Source organism: Buceros rhinoceros, unplaced genomic scaffold (genome assembly GCF_000710305.1).
Source record: "Buceros rhinoceros silvestris isolate BGI_N320 unplaced genomic scaffold, ASM71030v1 scaffold18521, whole genome shotgun sequence".
Taxonomy (NCBI): domain Eukaryota; kingdom Metazoa; phylum Chordata; class Aves; order Bucerotiformes; family Bucerotidae; genus Buceros; species Buceros rhinoceros.
The window spans coordinates 11419-25672 of NW_010396165.1; the positions used below are offsets into that span (position 1 = coordinate 11419).

Below are 14254 nucleotides of genomic sequence, written 5' to 3' on the forward strand. Positions count from 1 at the left end.
AGCTGCGTGCTGCTGGTCCAGAGGGTGATGGTGCTGCTGGCTTTTCCCCTGTCCTCTACCATAGTGATGAGAAGAACCAGGTCCAGAGGCAGGTAAAGGTCTTGACTCCATGGCTTTAATGGGTGAAGGCGACTGTTCGAGGTTGGCCCCGCTGGGCAGCTTTGAGGTGAAGACGTTGTTGTCAGTCTGGGATCGTTCTGCCTTGGCTTCCCGTGCCCTTGAGGCCTCCTTCTGCAGGACGGCGGGGTCCATCGGGGCCGCATAGCTGTCTGCCATGCTGATGGAGGAGCGCAGGGTAGAGGCCGAGGGGAAGGCGGTGGAGCGGATTGGTGACGTGGTAGTGGTGGAGGAGGATCTGGAAGGCAAATGAAGATGAGGTGAAGATGAGAGAAGCATGTGGAGAAAGGGGAGTGCTGTTAGCAGAGCCCCAGTGTTCAGCTCTGCCTGGCCAAGGTCCTTCCAGGGCTCCTGAGCACAGGGCTGGCCTGTGCTGGAGCAGGTGAGGAGGGTCCGGATGGAGCCCTCCACCTCCGTAACTGCCCACGAGGTACTGGCTGTGGCCTGGATGGCCTGTCTGGGGCCAAGGTCCTTCCAGGGCTCCTGAGCACAGGGCTGGCCTGTGCTGGAGCAGGTGAGGAGGGTCCGGATGGAGCCCTCCACCTCAGTAACTGCCCACGAGGTACTGGCTGTGGCCTGGATGCCTTGACTGGCAAGAAGAAAACCCATAGGAAGGTCCCAGAGATCTTCATAACTTCACCTCCCAGTGATACCTGTATTTGGGCACAGGGACACTCCTGCTTTCTTTCCTGGTTCCAGTAAAGGCTGTCAGGAAAAGTGAAGGAATAGGGCACCAAAATCTGCCTCTCCCCATCACAACGTCCCTGGAAGCCCCAATCCTGCTCACACTGAGACTGAAGCCAAAACAACCCCTGCTCCATCTCAGCGGTGCCCCACGTGATGTTCACTAATTGACCACACCAGTGGAGGGGTCCGGGCAAGCGGGGGGACGTACCGCAGGACGGAAGGGGTGGGGGTCTCCGAGGAGATGATCTTCATGCTCGTGTTGTGGAGCACGCTGGGGCGCTGCTGGATGGTCTCATGGGTGCGGGGCGAGATGGGAGAGTGCTGGTGGCTGTGAGAGTGTGAGGACGAACGGCTGCTGGACTGCTCTGTACCTGGGGGTAAATACAAAGAAGGGCTTCTTTAGCTCTTCGTTTTATAGCCCCAACCCTACCTTCACCCAGCACAGGCCCCAAGACGTGGTGCCAGGCTCCTCCCCAGCCCACCTGGTCTCCAGATGGGTGCGTGCTCCACTGTCGTGGATGCTAGGATGGATTTTTCACGCTCCCTCTCCCGTTCTCGCTCCCGCTCCCGTTCTCGCTCGGACACTGACGATCCCGACTGTTTGGTCATGTGCGTGGGGCCTCCTGAAACCCAACCAAAAGGCAGTGAAAGGGCTGCATACACAGTGATTTCCCCCGAGGAATGCTGCCTGCTCTTCACATCGCTCTGTCTGCAGAGCAGATAATAACCGCCTCCATCCAAGGCCACCTGGAGCAGGACAGACGGGGGCAACCTGTGGGACAAAACCTGGGCACGTCATGCAATAGCTGTCCTGGCACCGTCTCCAGGTGCTGCTCGCCAGCTGCCGCTTTGGGGAAGAAGGGGGAAAAGCAAGGAAGCCCCCAACATGCAAGATCAGAGGAGCTGGTCTGAGGAAGCCAGTGGGCTGGTCCTTGAGTGAGAATGAATTTGGGCTCCCCCCATCTGTCCTGGCCTGCTGAGCTCCTGAGTTTGTTCAGGGAGTCCTGTTTCCCGTGGGAAAAGCAACCTGCAGCGCTACCTGGGGAGAGCGGGGAGCTGCTGTGCCGGCTGCCGAAGGTCTGTGGGGGGCCAGGGATGTAGGTGATGCGGTCCATGGTGGTGGCAGAGGTGCCGGGGGTGGGGGGCACGAGGACGGGCAGGTGTGGCACTTGAGACAGGTCAATGATTCCTGGAGAGAGAAGCAAGAGGACTGTCAGGACACCACCGAGCTGCTGGAATGGGGAGTAGTGCTGGGGAGGGCCGACCCGTCCCACGGCTCTGGTGCAGAGCAAGAGATGCCAGAGCATACACAGCCCCCAGGTGCTGGCTGTCAGGGGAGACCCTCCTGTGGGCAAACACAGCCTGTGCTACTGCTGGAAATAACGGGGAGGAAAATGCTGAGATTGCCCCTGTGGAGCAAGGGGGCTGCAGGCAGTGACAGCCAAGGCCCACACGGCTCTGCCTGTGGAGAGGGGGCAGCGCCGCGCCCCATGCGCTCCCCAGCACGCTCCGCTTTCTGCAGAAAGCTAGATATCCTTTGGGAGCGTGTTTTAATCTCCGAAGATCAGCAGTGCCCGGCTGGGAAGTGCTCCCATGACCCATAACCAGAGCTGAACATAAGAAGCCTCAATTAATTAAAGATGGCAAGAAACCCCCCATCAAATTCCCCCCCAGCCATTCTGCACGTTGCCCAGCCTCGTCCCTACACTGCTGGCTGTCACCGTGCTGCTGGCTCAGCCCTTGGCCCCCGCGCTGGAGCTGGCAGCGCTGGTCTGAGCCAATCTCCTTCTCCCAAAACGGCCACAAACCCCATGCTGGGAGGACCTGCATAGTTGAGGGCGAGGGAGGGCTCCCGGGGCGACAAGCCGCGCAGCATGTCCGCCCGCTGCGCCATGGCCGTGGCTGCGGCGTTGTGGTGCATCTGCTGCGACGTGATGTAGTCGTTGATGATGGTCTGTCGGTTCTCCATGGCGGCTGTGTCCGGGTAGCCCCGGATGAGGTACGGGGGGTAGAGGTGGGGGTACGTGGGGCTCGGAGCCAGATGCCTTGGCAGGTAGTAAGCAGCAGCTGGGAGAGAAAAGGAGCAGGTGTGGTGGTTTTCCCCAGAGATGTCAGGCTTTCAGAGCATAACCAGGGAAAAAACCAATCCCAGACAGACCGTGCCCCTGCTGAAGGTACCTGCTTCCAGTTGGATTCCCCTGGGGATGGCAGCGGGGTCAAAAGCCAGCGGGATGTGTCCTCGGTACAGGTCGACCCCGCTCACACCACGGAGCAGGTGCTCGTACGGGGAGATGGGGTGGTGGTGGTCGGCCACAGGCGCATGCGGAGACTTGGAGTTGGTGAGCTCTCTCGATGTGGGGGTGATCTTTCTGTCCTGGGACACTGGCTTCCCGGCAGTGATGCTCCCTGCAGTGAGCAGAAGGAAATGAGTCAGCGAGTGAGCGCGGAGGCCAAGCTCTATCCTTAAGGGATGCTTGAGGCCAAGCGTATTCCCCGGGGATACTCGCAGCTACCCTGAACTCAGGGGACCTTTCCCTCCTCTGCCATGCCCTGTTACGCCACCAAGGCCAAGGCAGGCCAAACCCTGGCTGCACCCGGGAGGAGAAGCCCATTCCAAACCACCCCTCCACGTCAGCACTTCGACACCAGGCAGTCTGTGAGTCCATCCTGGCCTGCACAAGGAGCTGGTGGTGGATCCTTGCTGCCATGCTTCTCAGCACAAGGAGGTCACCACTGCTGGGCAGAGCCGGAGACCCCGAAACTCCTGGCAATGGTGACGGAACACAGTTCAGAGCGCTTGACCACCCTATGGAGCCATAAGTTCTTTCCCAGCACACAGAGGTGAGGTTGGCTCATGCCAGGGGCTTCTCTTGGCTCTCTCATCCTGAGCTGGGCAAGGATGGCACTTCTTGCCCAACCTGGGATAAGCATCACCAGCTCCTGCATCCGTAAGGGCAGGCTGGGGACAGCAGCTGACACAGAGCCACCCCAAGAAGCATGACCAAAGCCCCTGCATCAGACTGCACATCAAACACTGCCTGGTCCTGGCTCGGGGAGCAAGGAGCAGCTCCCTCCTGCGCAGGCAGATGGATCCAGCCTCATTGTTGCTGACTCAAGAACAACTGAAACTGCAACACAGGCCACGTGAAGCACCGCTGCTGCTCCTTTCATGAAGCCTGGCGTCTAGGCAGGGCTGCTCATAAATCAAACCTGCTGCTGGGGCAGAAGGAAAGCTCAGGCGTCTCAGGGAAAGGTGCCTTCCAACTCCAACCCATGCCATGGGGACTCCTCCTGTAGTTCCTCTGCACCCCAAAACTCTGTGAGCTCCAGACATGCAGAAACCCACTGTTCCGCTGGCATTTTGCAGGAACATTGATTTTTCCCCGGGGATCCCTCCCCACCACCCAGGTGCTGCCTGCCCTGCATTGTGCCCATCTCAAAGAGCTGTCAACATCTGAAGGCTTCCTCCAAAGTGACTGACCCAACCCGCCAGCTCAGAAGGGATTAGATGTTCCTGGAGGTGAGGCACTCAGGTGCCCAGGTGATGGATGAGCCATAAACACACGAGGGCAGGCAAACACACACACAGACTGGTGAACAGTGTGAAGATCTCCCCACCCAGTGCACCAAGCACTGCTTTCCTGCCTGCCTCTAGAAACAAGGGTGCCCTGGGCCAACACCGGGACAGGGAAGATGCTTTCGAAACACCGCCAGCTTCACCACCCGTGGTCCAAGTCTCCCCTTGGTTATCCCAGCATAGACACGGGCTGCCCTCATTGCAACCCTGTGAGCACCCCCAGGAAGGGAGCTCAGCCCCAGCTGTCCCTGGCAGCTGCCCCCGTGCCGTGAATCAGCCACGGCCATGGGTGAGAGTGGGCACGGGCTGCTGGAGAGAACAGGTTCAATGGGCACCTGCCAGGAATGGCTTGGGCGGGTGGGGTCAGCAGCCACCCCCCGACACTTGCCTGCTCAGCTTGCTAGAAATCAGCATCAAAAAAAAGGTTTGCCAAGTACCTTCGTGCTGCCGCGGCGTGGACTCCCGTGTGGACACTGGAGATCCTCTGTGCAAGTGGCTGCTGAACGCTGTGCTGTGCCCTGCCTGGTGGTCCTCGTAGGCAAGGGCACTTTGGTGGGGCTTGCCCGGCTCGGGTACAATGACAGGAGCCCCTCTGGCAATGGAGCCACCCGAGTTTGTCACTGGGCTTGGCCTGTTTTTCAGGCTCTCTTCGTAAGCTCTCTCCAGATTCCTCGGGTCCTGGATGACGTCCAGCGAGTGCACGGAGTGAAAAGTCCTGCCGGGACTGCCGATGATGGAGCGCACGTCATGCTTTTTGGTACCCGAGGAGGAAGAGCTGCTGTCGTACTTCAGCGGGGTACCCTGGGGACAGGAGGCAGAGGAGACATCAAAGGGGCGTAGAGCAGAAGGGGATGCAGCGACCGCGTCTCGTTCAGTGGGTCAGTACGCCAGTTTACTCGGCCAGATGGCAACAGCCATCAGCCAAGCAGAGGGGAGAGCTCCACGTGGCGCAGGGCAGGGTGGAGGGCCCATCTTGCATGTCTTGCTGTGCTCCAACAAGATGATGATGAGTCACTGCCGAAGGCTGGCTGTGCCCATCACGCCTCTCTCCTACACACACACTGGGAAATGAGGTAGGACAACGAGGTGCCATGGGAACCCTCCAAATATTTGGAGCCCAACAGGAGACAGCATGCCACGTTTCACCCTAACTACCGGCCTTGCTGGGTTGCCCGCAAAGGGAGGAGACCAAGATTATGCGCACTCAGTCGCAACCGCTGAGGGCACCGCGTTGGCTCTGGCCTTGAACAAGAGCCAAATGTGGCCCCTTCCGTGTAGGCTCGTGGATGGAGCATCACTTTCTTAATGTGCCAGGGCGTGCTGGACTCCCTTCCCTGGATTCTGTAATTATCTGCTGGGAAGGATCAGAATCACAGAATGGTTTGGATTGGAAGGGACCTTTAAAGATCCAAGGATGGGGAAGGGCAAACCGTACTTGAGCAGAGCCTCGATTCTCAACAGTGATGTCAGCATCCCAAAGCCTCTCTCCTCTCCTTTTACTTTGGGAATGGTCCCCAGGGTCTGTGCAGGGGTGACCGATCTCATCTGCTGTTCACCCCACACTCACCTGCGTGATGGAGCCTTCCTTCAAAGGTCTCGTCAGAGAGATGTCCGGTGTCCGCCTCAGCTCCTCCCGGGGAATCTCATGGATTGATCTTCCCGCTTCTTTCACCGTGGCCACCAGGCCTTCATGGGCTGGTTTCATTTTCAGAGGAGTAAGGCCCTCGTGAGACCTGACCTTGTAGGCATCAGGTAAGTCCCTCGGTGGAGTGTTTTCCCTCTTGAGCTGTTTGGCTTCTCTTCTGAGGTAGTCCTCATGGGCCTCTACGTAGGACCGAGGTATTCCTGCAACCCCCAAGCAGACGGTGCATGCAGAGGGTGAAGTCCCAGCCAGACACTGGACTCCCAGCCCCCAGGAGGATGCTCTGTTCAAGGGGGTCTCTAGTTAATGCGTGTAGCTCAGGGGACTGGTACCTGACTGAGCACACAGAGCAGCACACGCAGAGCATACACAGAGCAGCGTATCGCTAATGCAGCTGGACCACCTCACATCTACCAACACTTTCTGGACCCATTTCGTACTAGCTTCAACCTGCCTTCAGACAAGTCATTGAGAATTTTACCCCTGACCCTGGTGAGAGCTTGGGTTGGCGGAAGCTGATCAAGACTGAAAACCTCTCTGAACACATAGCCGAGGCTGCAGAGCTCTGCAGCTGGACCTTGGTGTGTCCATCCTTGTTTCCTCCTGCCCTAGCCTGACAACAAGCACAAGGAGCCATGCATGCGAGATACTTCCCCACGTTACCTCTGGCCGTGGCCATCTTCTGCTTGCAGGCTTTACCTTGTGTAATTGAGCCCCGCATGTGATGCTGCTCCTTTAGGTTATGGGGACTGTGTCGGTCTGGAGGGATCGCTCGACCCATGAGACCTAGAACAGATCCAAGAGGGAATATTGGGTTGTGACACAGGAGTTCATTTACAAAGAATATACAACCGTGCTACCAGGGGACTCCTGGGACAAGGAAAAACACCAATAACTCCTAAATGACTTGATTTCATTCTCTGTTTTTTTTTTTTTTTAAATAAGCTTTCTTCCATTCTTGAAACTGGTCTAGCAGTACAGAGACCGAAGGCTAATGGGCAGCGTGTGTCCCTTGTTCTCCCGTGCTGGTCAGATGTTGTCCTACTGGGACATGCTGCAGGGTATCAGCTAACCACTGCCAAAACACAGCACAGGAAGGTGTGTCAGGTAGACAAGAGACAAGACGGGGTCTCTAGTAGTGGGTGACTACTAACACAGCATGGGTGAAAGGTTTCACCCAGACCCACCTTCAATGCTGGCAGATAAGGTATCACGGGCTGATAAGCCCCGGCTGATCCTCCCCTCCATCATATCGTAGGTCCGCTTGGTTCCTGTGGTCTCATGCGAAGCTCCTGAGCTCCTGCTGTCTTCTTTGGGGCCCTGAGAAGCAGCGACTCCACCTGGGGAAAAGAACACCAAGAAACACCATGAGGAGCACCGAAAGCCAGCGCTGGCCAAGGGAGGGTGTTTACTGCTGTTTGTGCGTGTTGCTGAAAGGTCAGATCCCATCCCAGCATCAGCCACGGCTCAGCGACGCCAGAAACATCACACGAGGTTGGCTTCCAAGAAATTCAGCTGGTGTTTTCTCCCCTCCCTGCCTGCCTCAGACTGCAGATCCGTGCCTCCCGCTTGGGTAGGAGCACCCGCCCTGTTGCGTCCTGCTCCCTCCCTCCCTCCCCGGCGGGGGCATCATGTAGGCAGCAGGACAGGCCGGAGCCGGCACGGCGCTTGTGTGAGCAGCTGCGGTTCCACTGAACTTGGCCCCGTGGGTCTGGGGATTTTTATTCTTTTTCCCCTGTTTGTTTTGATTTTTGCTAGACACCTACTGTTTGGGATCTTGGCCAGCCTTAACATTTGCTGAGACAGTCCCTGGGAGAGAAAGTCAGTGAAAAGGGGGTAGAGACAATGCTGAGAATGATTCCTGTGGAACAGCGGTGAGCCCGCACAACTGGGAGAGATGGCGAGAAGTCCCATGCAGGACTGATGGAGCATGCACTAGCGTGATGGGAGACCAACTCCCTCCTCGTCTGAACCTGGAGCAGATTCTTCTGCAAACAACCAGCGGACAACTGAGCCACAGTCCTCACCCCTCTGCAAGCACAGCCCTGCCCGTGCCGGGCAGCCCCCTGGGTGATGGGCATCCATCGTGTGCAGCCAGCTGAGGATTTAGCAGGCAGCTTCTGATCCAGCCAAACACCTCGTGTTTGTGGAATGAGCTCCAAGCAGGGACGTGGCTTGGAGAGGTAAATGCCTCTGCCCACCGCCCAGCCCCTGGCAAGGTTCCCAGTTCCTTGATCCTTCTCTTTGTGGGCAGAAAAGATGGTTATACAATTAAAGAAAACAGAGGAGAAGTTAAAAACATTCATTCCATCATGGACAACTAGAAAAGAAGTTCTCCTTGGTAAAACCAGTAATTAATAAAATGGGATTATTACAACCTCACACCCACTGCTGGTTTCTGCAATCAGCACCCACTCAATCCTGAAAGTGTTTGAGGTTGCAAGAGGGAGATCTGTCCCTGAGCCTTCACTTCAGATTCATTCGACGGAGAAATCCGGGGGTGACATTCAGAAGGAGCCAAGCACCTTGCAGCTGACGCGGGGCGATGCGCCTGCACCCTGTCATCACGGCACATCTGTTGCCAACAGCCCTTCTGCAGAAGGGGACGCGGTCCCGGGCACCCTTTGTACTGCTGGGAAGCAGGGGGAGGGTGAGAGGGAGAAGAGAGACTAAACAGAAAGGAAATCACTCCAAACCCGCGTCTCCTGCCTTGCAGAAGCCATCAGCAATCACACGCAGAATGAGAATAACCAATCTAGCACAATTCAGCTTGCACATGCTACAGGATCTCGTCTCATTACAGCTCTTTTATTTTAAGCACCCTCATGACACTAAAGAATTTGCAATTTTTTTTCTGCTTGCCAAAACTCATAATCACCAACAATTTCACAGTTTTCTTATTTAATTTTTTTTTTTAACTCTTCCGCTCTGGGCTGCGAAGCCTCGCTGGGCTGTACGGGGGGAAGGAGCGAGGCAGCAGGGCTGGCTGGGCTGCAGGAGCAGGCAAGATCACTCAGGATGTGATGAACGCTTTCAAGCATGTAAAAGGCTGCTGTGGAGAGGAAGGATTTAATTCCTCATCCGTGTCCACGGAGGGTAGGACGAGAGGCGATGGGCTCGGGCTGCAGCCGCGGAGATGGGCTGATGCTGATGAGTGTGTGCAATGGGAAGAGTCTATCTGCCAGTCTCTTCTGCTGCCCAGAGCAGGATTCCCAGCTCTGGGCACGGGCAGCCCTCGCTGCTGGGAGCCTTCCCTGTCTCTTCCCTGGTGATTTTTGAGATCAACATCATTCGACTCCAAGCCCAGGAAAAGGAGATTAAAATAGCTTCTTGCACAAACGAATCCTGCAACGCTTCCTGCGTCCTCCCTGGTCTGAGCCCTGCCAACTGTCCCAAAGGGCACCCAGACACAAATCTTGTGCTGTGACACTTCTTATCCAGGGTAGAGGTGACAGCAAACATGAGACCAGCTGGTTTCCCCACAGCAGGTGAGAGGCATGGCACAGAGCGCTGTTCTGAAAGGTCCCTGCAGCCCCAGGGCACACAGAGAGGTGGCATCAGCTGAAGCTTGTGAGTTGTCCCCCATGGCCAGACCTGAACCCTCCACCTCCTCTGGCTCCAGATAAAACCACCACCCTGCGATAAAACCAGCTGCCTGTGCTTCTGGGCAAGAGGAAAGGATCTTCTGCTGGACACCCACTGCCTGCGGAACTGACCCCAGAGGCCAGGCTGCCAGGCAGGCTAAAAGGGATGCTCTGTGCTGGCAAGGGAGGCAGCACAGCAGCCGACCAGAGAGACCTGCTGAGGCAGGTGAGTGCAGCTGAGGTCAGGATCTGCTCCTTAGTCATCTCCAAACCCAACTCAGAAGCGAGGTGGCACACAAGGATGGCCAACCCCATCACACCAGAGCACACGCCCCAAGAGAACGTGGGGTTGTGATATCTGTAACTCAGCTCTTCCCAACCCCAGCTGCAGGCAAGGAGGAGCCCAGCTCCATGCCAAGAGATGCCTGGCCCAGCACATGATGAAAGGTGAGCATGGAGGAGTCGTTTCCAGCTTCACTGGAGAGAAACATCTGCTTGTCTCTAATGGGCACCACCGGGACTTGCAAAGCAGCTTTGATGGCCAGTGCTGCCATCAATGAGCAGGCGCAGAGCAGGCGGGAGCAGCTGGTGCCTGCCTGCTGATACTGCTAACGCAGCGAGGCACCGTCGGCATTCACCGAGGAGGCACGTTACCGAGCAGCGGGGGAGCGAGCTCCAACGCGGCTTTCGGGTCTCTCCAGAGCCCTGTCAGGAGCAGCCTGGCTGGTTGCCAGGCTTTGCTCCGCTGTACTCTTTGCACAAGTTGGGCAGGGTCAGCCCAGTTAACAAGAGACACTGCTGAGGGCAGCTTCTTATACCAGATGGGGCTCCAGGCTGGTCCCTTGGTGTCCTCAGCACCTCTGGGAGATAGCAGCCAGCCACAGACCAATGCACCCCTCAGACAGGCTCCTTGTGGGGCACAGGAATGGCTTCACCCCCTCCAATAGCTACGGAAGCCGTAGCAAAGCTTAAGGGATCCTGAGGAACAGTGCAGTGCAGCCCAGAAGGATTCCTGCAAGGCAGCCCCATGCTGGGAAAGCTGTGCGGTGCCCAAGGTGCTGGTAGGACTCTGATACCCGAATAAACCTTTATGCCAAACTACACGACTTGCCTCTATCTTGCAGGTTCTTGAGTCCTGCCTTGGCCCAAGAGCTTGGGGATGCTCTCGTCATGTTTTCAGACAGTCCTCTCCTGTGCAGGGATGCTAGGGATGAAGGCAATACCTTCCCATCTGGTCCTCTCCTTTTCTCTGCTTCCCCGAAACCAATCAAAACCACAGACCCTCTCCACAGCCACGGTCCCATCGTGCCCCTGCTGCCTCCAAGGCAAGATCATCACATGGGAGAGAGGGAAACCCAGCCAGGCTGTAGGCAGGCAGGGTGGGAAGGGAGAGAAACGATGCTGGAAGCAAAGACACACGGCTCACCCGTTGCACTTCATCAACCTTTCCTCAAATAGCTCCCGACTCCCGGCCACCGCGGCACAATGGCCCAGCGCCTGCCCTAAAAAGGCAGAGGATTGTGACTTACCCTCGTAGGACAGCACGTGGCCTTTCTTCCCTTCATAGATGACATGTCCTTTGGGCATGGCATCCTCTCTCGCCTTCTCTGCTCTGCTGGGGCTGTCTTCTCCGATTATCCTGGTAATGGTTCCTTTGTACAGCACTTCTGCCGGGGTGCCCTTGGAAAGCCACCAAGATCCATATTTAACAGTGTCACAAGCAATTAAGCAAGCGCGCGCACAGGGACAGGCTGTTCCCCGCGGGAGGCTGAGCGGAGGGAGAATGCGCCCGACCGGCGCTTCCTGGCGCAGCCAACAGCGAGGGACTTACAGCTTAATTATTGATGAGAACGATAACGAGGAGCGGTAAAAAGGTACGTGATCTGTGCGAGGCTGCTGGGAAGAGGTGGGGGGTGAGGACAGCACAAACATCCAAACCAGCAGCTCTCTCACTCTGTATGTTTTGGAGTAAGCTACCTGCTCGCTTCCACCCCGTAAGGTTTGGGGGCACAAATTGGTGCAGGGACTTACAGCTTAATTATTGATGAGAACGATAACGAGGAGCGGTAAAAAGGTACGTGATCTGTGCGAGGCTGCTGGGAAGAGGTGGGGGGTGAGGACAGCACAAACATCCAAACCAGCAGCTCTCTCACTCTGTATGTTTTGGAGTAAGCTACCTGCTCGCTTCCACCCCGTAAGGTTTGGGGGCACAAATTGGTGCCTCCCCGGGGACACCTCAGTGACGGCAGGGACGACTTCAGCGTTAGCTTTTTCCCTGCAGCCCATTTTCCCAGCCAGGTACAGGAGCCACGGAGCTGTCCTGCCCACCCAGGGCACATCTGCTGGCAGCAAGTGTGACCTTCAGAGAGCTGCCTGTGCGCAGGAGCTGGCAGCATGCCCGGGCGAGGCAGCAGGCATCAGCCAGACCGGTCCTGGAGCAGGTCGGGGAGCAGAAGCTGCCGGTTAGCTTGCCAACAGAAACAGCATCAGCCTGAAGTGGTGTGAACTAAAACCTCTCTTTCCCCCAAGGCACACACGGACACAGCTCACAGCCACTTGTCCCCTTCTGACCCCTTTTCAAAACACCCAGAGCTGGGTGTCCTTGAAGATGCTGCTGGTGATTAACACTCCGCTGCTATCACAACCTGTCAGTGCCAACTGGGAACAGCCGCTGTGGGGTGACGGTCCCCTACCCCGCTGCAGGGAAGTCACAGCGATGCTGTCAGAGCGAAGCTCTTCATTGACACTCTCCTACTCTGCTCATTTAACCCCAGCAACCCCCAGGGCTGATGCTCGTGGGAAGCCTCGGGGCTTTGCTGGTTCTTCCAGGCTGTGCCAGGGCAGATTGCTTCCCCACCCCAGCTTGGAGGTGCCCCTACTCTGTACCAAGCCCTCTGAATCCCACTGCAGCTGCCGGGATGTGCCAGCATGAGGGTTCAATGCTCTGATCGTTCGCTCTCAGAGTGCACCCAGTAACGGCTCTCCCAGCCCCAGGTAAGTCACCTGCCTTCCGCGGACGTGCTCAGAGGGGATTTGAAAGCAAGTGATGACAGATGGCTTCAGAGCAGAGAGCATATATTCAAGATCTGCCTTCTGTGAACTGCATGACTAATCTGAGATCAAATGTCAGCCCTGGTACCTGGGGCTGCTGCTGGAACGGGGGGCTCCTTCTCGCCAGCGTAAGCAGAGGGATGCAGGCTGCTGGGCCAGCAGCAGAGGCAGGTAATGCCCTGGGTCTGGGCTTCATACTTATTCCCAAGCCAAACAAAGCAATCCAGATGGATGTAAAATAGTGTCTTGGCAAACTCTGCTCATCTGATGTCTGGCACATGGTGCTCCAGACCCTTCCTGTCCACCCATTGCTGCCCACAGCTGCTGCAGGGGCATGTGAGGGGATGGAGCCTGCGTTCTCTTGCATGAGTTATTTACAGCCCCCGAGCACTCGCTCCCAGCTGCTGGTTGCAGGGCACCAGGCGAGATAAGCCTTTGCTTTGGGCCAAGATTCAGGTTCAGGTCCCCACAGCCAAAGGGAACATGGTCACCCTCCTTGAAGCAGGCAGGCAAAAATCTGAGCATGAGTGGCTTTAAATGTCTGAATGATGGCCCGATAAAATCCCCACGGGAAACAGATCTTTTTTTTTTAATGCTCTCCGCTCTGTTACCAGATGAGCAATAACTCACTCTGCAAAAAAACTATCGCCCGCTTGCCAGCTGCTCTTCTGAAGATGGATGGTAGAGATTAAGGCCACAGTTATCTTCCTGCTCCAGAGAGCCTCTGAGCAGGACCTGCAGCACAGCATGCTCAGCCCTGGCAGGAGACCTTGCTACCTTACATGCACGTCTCAGCCTCCCTCTCCTCTGCTTGGCCTGCGCCCCCCACCCATCTCCTCCTTCCCTCCACTTTCTTGCAGTGGCAGGATTTTTTCCCCAGAGCCATTTAAAGCTGCTTTTGCTCTGTTCCTGACAGCTACAAGAAGAAAAGGGGGGTTTAGACACGCTGTAAGGCTTGTTGAGCTCTGCTCTTCAGGCTCAGCTCAGGGGACAGGGCTTGTGCCATCCTAAGCGGAGGCTGTTTGGAAAGGCTTTGGCCGCAGACCTCTCTGAGGGGCTCCACGGGATGGGAGCATCAGACCCGCACTGCTCAGCCCCGTGCCACACACTCAGTGCACCCTGCAAGCCCCCAGCCCCCGCATCCAGCACCACAAGCTGCAGCTGCCAGGAAGAAAAACCCGCCGGAGACGAGAGACCTACGTGTGTGATGGATCCTCGGTAGGTGATGGGTGACTCCGGCGGGGGTCTGGATGTGGGTGTTCCCTTGGTGATGCTTCCTCCTGAGGCAGAGCTGAGGGAAGTACCTGTAGGACACAAAGCCAGTGAGCGGGGGGCTCAGTCTGTAGGGAGTCAGCTCAGACTGCTGATTAAGCACAGGATTTGACCCAGTCTCTGTCAAGCTGAGGTACGGGAGGGGAAGCCCTCCAGGAAACATCAGTGCTAGGTCTCCGGCCTTGCAAAGCCCTTCCCACCTTAGCCCCCGAGGGACCCAGCCCTTCCAGCCTGGAGCCGGGAGCTGGAAAAAATGGGTATTCTGAGGCTCTCAGCTGCCTGCTGCCTTCATGGAGAGGCTGGGGAGGGTTTAGAAGCCGCGCG

At 56.9% G+C, this 14254-nt stretch overlaps 1 protein-coding gene across 1 annotated transcript in view; it reads right to left on the minus strand.

Moving 5' to 3' along the window:
- The window catches only part of NCOR2 (nuclear receptor corepressor 2), a gene marked incomplete at its 3' end in the record, with an annotated part of 47973 nt that overhangs the window by 9778 nt on the left and 23941 nt on the right, over positions 1-14254 (minus strand). Inside the window, exons 11-22 of the mRNA XM_010145827.1 lie at positions 13859-13962; positions 11137-11287; positions 7211-7363; positions 6723-6809; positions 5949-6226; positions 4819-5182; positions 2983-3210; positions 2619-2871; positions 1844-1995; positions 1287-1427; positions 1013-1175; positions 7-355 (exon numbers count right to left, since the gene is read on the minus strand). Of these exons, the coding sequence (XP_010144129.1) occupies positions 7-355; positions 1013-1175; positions 1287-1427; positions 1844-1995; positions 2619-2871; positions 2983-3210; positions 4819-5182; positions 5949-6226; positions 6723-6809; positions 7211-7363; positions 11137-11287; positions 13859-13962 (2423 nt within the window). The remainder of the gene's footprint in view (positions 1-6; positions 356-1012; positions 1176-1286; positions 1428-1843; positions 1996-2618; positions 2872-2982; positions 3211-4818; positions 5183-5948; positions 6227-6722; positions 6810-7210; positions 7364-11136; positions 11288-13858; positions 13963-14254) is intronic.